General features: G+C 43.7%; 1 protein-coding gene across 1 annotated transcript in view; it reads right to left on the bottom strand.

The window, feature by feature from the left end:
• Positions 1 to 1,444: 1,444 nt before the first annotated feature.
• The window catches only part of LOC121270724 (phospholipid scramblase 1-like), a 48,526-nt gene continuing 43,970 nt past the window's right edge, over positions 1,445 to 6,000 (bottom strand). The window contains exons 7-9 of the mRNA XM_041176107.1: positions 4,846 to 4,924; positions 4,596 to 4,724; positions 1,445 to 3,161 (exon numbers count right to left, since the gene is read on the bottom strand). Coding sequence (XP_041032041.1) covers positions 4,892 to 4,924 — 33 coding nt within the window. The 3' untranslated portion in view covers positions 1,445 to 3,161; positions 4,596 to 4,724; positions 4,846 to 4,891. The remainder of the gene's footprint in view (positions 3,162 to 4,595; positions 4,725 to 4,845; positions 4,925 to 6,000) is intronic.

Raw genomic sequence — 6,000 nt, 5'->3', positions numbered from 1 at the left:
CATTGGGCTAAAAATTCTATTGTGTCATTATTCAGGTGTGGATATCGCAGATGGAAATGAATGCCCTCTGCCTCGGCAAGTTTGGAGTTTGACGTCATTTAATCGGGCGAGATGGTGGCAGGTGGGTATCATGCCGCCTTCCAACTCTGTCCCAATTACATCTGGGATGGTTTGGCTTGTGGAAGCCCTTCCTGCATTGCCACCAATTTTGGCCCTTAATTGGGCAATTAATGTCCACTGAAGGGCCTCATCTCACTGCCGCTGGTATTTAACCAGCAGCGGGGGTCGGCGGGCAGTCAGCACGCGGAAGGCTCAAAGGGCAGGCTCCCAGCTGGGTATCCCTCTTTAAAAGGCACTCAGTGGCTGATTGAGGGACTTGGCATCAGGAAAGGGGGATCCTGCTGTTTCCTGTGACTCCCACCCCTAACTCCAATCCCGCCCTCACATACCTGAGGATGAGAGAGAGTTCCGCTGAGTTCAGATGTGTACTGCTATAGGCGACTAATCTAAAGACCTCAATAGGGCAGCATTTGGGAAATTACTGAATGGACATGCATACTGAGACACTTGGTGAATTAGATGGCCTGTCAGATAGGCTCGTGTCCCCATCAGGGAGCATGGAGACGAATGGCTCTAACTTAGCAGAAGGCATGCTGTAGAGCAGGCCCTCTCCACTGCCTCTCTCCATTTCCTTGCCATGCCACGGACATAGATGCACTGCCACTGCTGCCCCCATACCTGCTGCAGCCTTTGTGGGGACAGGTTATCAAATCCTCTGCTCATCCTGTAAGGATGCAGCAACACTCCCTGCCAAATGTGGGAGCTCAGCACAACACCTCGAAAAACACTCCCCAGTACACATTGTAACAGCAGATGTTCAAAAATTTGACCTTTCGTGCAAGTTGAGTGCTTGGCCCTTTGAGCAACACAAATAATAATGAATGCTTGATTTTTTTTTTCTGAGTGGCATACAGATTCATTTATTAGACTGAAGTGACTCAAATTTGGTAAATGGGCATTATCTCAGCTGGTAGGAATGTGTGACATTATGATAGTACACATTCCGGCACCCACAGGGAACGTCTGCACAAACGTCGTTCTTAAGGTGGGTGTGTGCCACGTGGGCCATGTAGGAAATGTGTTGTGCCACAGCTGGCACTCCCAGGAGGATGACTGGGCAGCCCTTCTGATACACATTTCGTGGCGTGCATGTCCCACTTTTTAAAATGTATTCTTTCATGGGATGTGGGAGTCACTGGCTAGGCCCACATTTATTGCCCAATTGCCCTTGGGAAGGTGGCAGCAGAGCTCGTGGCCATCCTGGTACACTCTTGCAAGAGTTTTGTTGGAAATCTGCCTAGATATTCAAGCAATGCTGAGCAACCCACACATTAGCTCTGGTAAAAATAGTAAATGAATGGGTGATGATCTCACAGTACAAAACTTTCATCTACTTGGTGCCTTTATTATTCACTTCTTTAAGAAAGCTTCAAAATCAATATAACTGTTGTATCGTTCAGCATGTAACAAACAGCATGTAATATTTCACAAAGGCAATAGGAATCCCAATTTGCACTAGTCACATATCAATTAAAATTACAATTCTGCTCAAACAGTAAGTTACCATCAGTGTGATAGTTCTTAAAATACAGAGAGGACTATCCAATTTATTTAGTACTGTGTCGTTCATGAAGAAGCCTCCTAGCATTCCAATCCAACATTACTAGGCCCATAGTATCGGCTTCCGAATAAACTGAAACAAGTGGGAATTCAATAGCGCCATCATATTAGGGACAACAAATTTAACTTTGAATGTCAAGGTTTGTTGACATGTTTACACTACAAATATGAAATTGGTTTGGATTTTTTAAGGTCTTGGATTGAACCAAGGTTTCACTAAATTATCCATTTGATTCAGTCACAAGTACACCGCATGTTCCATTCATCCTGGAGTCCTTCAGCAGGTCATTGTTTTTGATAACAAGCTAGCATGGCCTCGTAAGTCAGCATTCACCTCCCCTCTCTCTCTCCCCCACCTCCATACTGGGTCTCCTTCTCCCCTCAGTGCCTTCTTCCTCGCACACATCAAGCATATAGCTCATGCATCTGATAGGAAAGTGTAAGTAACCTAATCTCCTGGTGTTGCCAATAATGTTCTCCATATCTAACAGGGAATTCAGAAGCAATTTCTTTACCCAAAGGGTAGTGAGAGTGTGGAACTTGCTACTACAGGGATTGGTTGAAGTGAATAGCATAGATGCATTCAAGAGGAATCTAGCAAAACAGGTGATGGAGAATAGAATAGGGAATTATGATGATAGGCTTAGATGAGGAAAGATGGGAGGAGGCTCATGTGGAATGTAAACACTGGCATGGACTGGCTGGCTGAATAGCCTGTTCTGTGTCATATAAACCATATAATCCTACAAAATGCCACCAGAACGGACAAAGATTGATCTGCTTAGACCACTGACCATATATTAAGGGGTATGTGTTGTAATTTTGTTGAATCAACATGTATTTTTTTAACCTTAAAAATCTTCATTCTTTTGAGTTTCTATCCATGTTTCCCAACAGTTATGGATCTGCCTTTCCTGGAGGGTATTACTTAATATGTATTTGTTGGTTGAGCTTTGACACTCATTAAAGCAAAGTATGACCACGCTAGAGAATGGAACAAACTCCCAGTTCTTACACACCATTTAAGAACCAGACAATCTCAGTCAGGTGCTGTGCAGCTTAGGTTGCAGAGTTAAGCTCCCTTTACACTGCCACACCAATATGCTTCCACTCGTCATGAACTAAAGCGAGTCTCCGCTTCTTCCACCAGAAAACCCAAAGGGCACCCGCGTTAAAGACACCTTAATGCCTGTTTTTGTCCTGAGTAAGTGATTTTGAGTGGCAGACACAGGCCCATTTGGAAGTGGTCAGTTAAAGTATCTGACTGAGAAAAGACCTTTCTAACAGAAAAAGAAGAATAGAGCAGAATTTTAAGCAAAGATTCAAAGCATGAAAGGACCATATTCTAACACTTTGCACAAACTGGTGCTTTGTTCTACATTTCTTTTGAAGCATTATGTTGCAAAAGAGATTATGTATGTTAAAGAGGCAAGTTTGCCTGGAGCTGTTCAGTGAGCTTTATACAAAGACTGGATTTCAACCTGTAAAATTAAACATTAGTCAGCAGCTGCATAGTAACTTTTATAAACTTGACCTTGAAATTATGCCTTGGGTCACAAGTGTTCCAACCATTGACCCCTATGTGTGGAATTTCTTCTTTTACCATTTGTAAATGGGCTAACACCACCTTTAAAATAGCAGAGGAATGAATTTCATGCAAGAACATTAGGAATACATATACTGGACTCAGCACTGAGTTCCATAATTTCAGGTTATAATTTGACTCCTATTTGTTTAGACAGCAGGTTCTGGTAATGGCTCTACGGTTGCTATTAACACCACCTCTGGACCCATCTTTGCTTGTCCCATTACCACCCGCCTTTTGCCATGCACCATCAGCCCTTTTGTCATTTAACCTCTTGTGCCTGCAACCCTTTCACGGACCTTCCCTTGTGTTCTTTCTGACCCCTCCTTTCCTTGCCTCTCTACTTGTTTGAAAACTGTTGCCTCTCTAACTACTTCCAGTTCAAATGAAAGGTGATCAACCTTAAACACTGGGCAGAATTTTGCTGTCAGTGAGCAGGGGGCGGGGCCCGCTCACTGATATGTAAAATGATGTGGGAAACCCCCGATGTCGTCCCGGCCCATTTAAATTTTCAGGAAGGCGGGGGCACAGCAAAATCAAATGTGGACCCGCCGACCTGTCAATGGCCAATTGAGGCTAGTGACAGGACCAATTAAATAATTAAAGGCCAGGAGCCCCGGCAGACAATTGATAAAACATGAAACCTCGTCCACCGGCGGGATGAGGTTTCATGCAGGGTTTTAAACATTTTAATAAAGTTATTATGTAAATTATGAACATGTCCCATCTCATGTGACATTGTCACATGACGGGGGCATGTTAGGGATTTTTTTTCTATTTTTAATATTTTTAAAAGTGTCAGCGCTCTCCCTGAGGCAGCACTTAGCCTCAGGGAGATGTGCGGTCTTTCATGTACATGCGCAAAAGAGCGCACTCTCGCTTTTCGGGAATCCCCCCACCCGCCCGCACAGGGGGCACATAGCGCTTCCCGCCAGGCGTCACACTGGGCGGGCCTTAATTGGCCCGCCCACTTAAAATGGCGGCGGGGCCCGCTTCTCCGGCGGGGATCGGCTCCCCACCCGCCAGAGATTGGGTCAGGCCCGCCCGCCAGGGAGGCAGAAAATTCTGCCCCATCAACTCTGTTTCTCTCTCTACATTTGTTGCGTGGTGCATTGAGGGATTCCAGCATTTTCTGATTTTTATTTAAGAATGTACATACTTGTATTCCATGGTGTAGTTTCAAGGTCTATTGCTTGTGAGCTTTAAAGGAAAATTGTTTTCCCCCCCCCAGGACCACCCCTTCCCCCACACCACCCCCACCACCGTACTGGATTTCTCTCTTCCCTGAAAGCCACCTTCTCCCCACACACTCAACGTGGTCATACTTCACCTTACTAGACGTCAAAGTCAAAAATTTTCAACGAGAAAGGACATTATAAGTAATGTCCTCTGGGAATGGCAGATCCATCAGTAATGGGAAAAAAATACTCTTGAAATAGCTTCACGATGTACTTGATCCCTGTAAATTTAATTATAAAAGCGATAGAGTTATTGTTTGAAATTGGAACACAGTTACAGTGAATTAATGCTGATAAATTTGTGCGCAGGGAAAAGAGGGGATTTTTCATCTGTTTACTTACTCAGGCTGTATTTTTTTCTATCTGTCACATTCCAATCAGCCGCTTCTTAGCGCGGTCCGGTTTCATAGTACATATAATCCTGCAAAAGGACAGTTTCATTCAGCATCCATTTATACAACATTTTCAACATCGAAAAACATCCAGATGTGCTTTGCAGAAGCATCATCAGTTAAAAACTGACACTGAGTTTCGAAGGAGAAGAGTCCTAAAGGACGAGAGGGAGGCTGAGACTTTGAAGATGCTCAGGGAGGGAATTCTAGAGACTGAAGGCAAGATAACTGAAGGCAGAACCGCCAATGGTGGGGCAAAGAGATTTTCGGGGTCCACTGGAGGCCGGAGTTGGCAGAGTTCTCGGGAAGTACTGGAGACTGCACTGGAGAAGGTCATATAGAGAGAGGGAATGCTGAGGCAATGATGGGTTTTAAAGACAAGGATAAGAATTTTAAATTTGATGCATCAGGGAATGCCAGCTCAGAATTAATGGGTTAGTGAGTTTGTATGGGATAGAGTAGTTGGAAAAGCCAAATTTGGAGGTGGTGAATGCACCCACAGATGGGCTGAAAGCAGGGCAGAGCTGGGCTGTGTTATGGAGGTGGTCTTTGTAATGAGGAGGATCTGGATTCGGAAGCTCAACTTTGAGTCAAATTAGATGTTGTGTTTGATAACAAGTTCATTTCAGATATAAATCAAATTACTTTCATTTTGGCAATGTTGAATAGGAATCAGAAAAGATGAAAGAACTGTTCAATCATCATTAAATGTAGGACTACAAAATCTATGGGGTCAGTTGCAAGACAGTAACATATCATAGAGGAAATCATAAGCGGTGAATGATGATAAAGTGCTTTACCAATGACAACCTCGTCTTCTATATATCTCAGCTTTGAAGACACTGACTGTGAAATTCTGCTGTGCAAATATTATCCTGTGAAGGCTGTGAACACATCTGGATGAAACTTGCTCTCTTGACCCAATTAAAATAAATGGATGAATGTCTCAGTTGAAATAATGGGCAGAAGTCTTTCCACATTAATTATCCTGTGGTGTAATTACAATGTAATTACGTTCTTTGTGTTTTCCTTCCAGATTCCTCCTGAGGTTACTAACTCATGCTGAGAGGTTTTGAACCAGGGGTTTTGAAAGCTCTCTCCATGG

This window comes from Carcharodon carcharias, chromosome 2 (genome assembly GCF_017639515.1).
Source record: "Carcharodon carcharias isolate sCarCar2 chromosome 2, sCarCar2.pri, whole genome shotgun sequence".
In the NCBI taxonomy this organism is placed as follows: Eukaryota; Metazoa; Chordata; class Chondrichthyes; order Lamniformes; family Lamnidae; genus Carcharodon; species Carcharodon carcharias.
The sequence above is the reverse complement of the archived record's forward strand: the minus strand, read 5'-3'. Positions and strand labels throughout refer to the sequence as shown.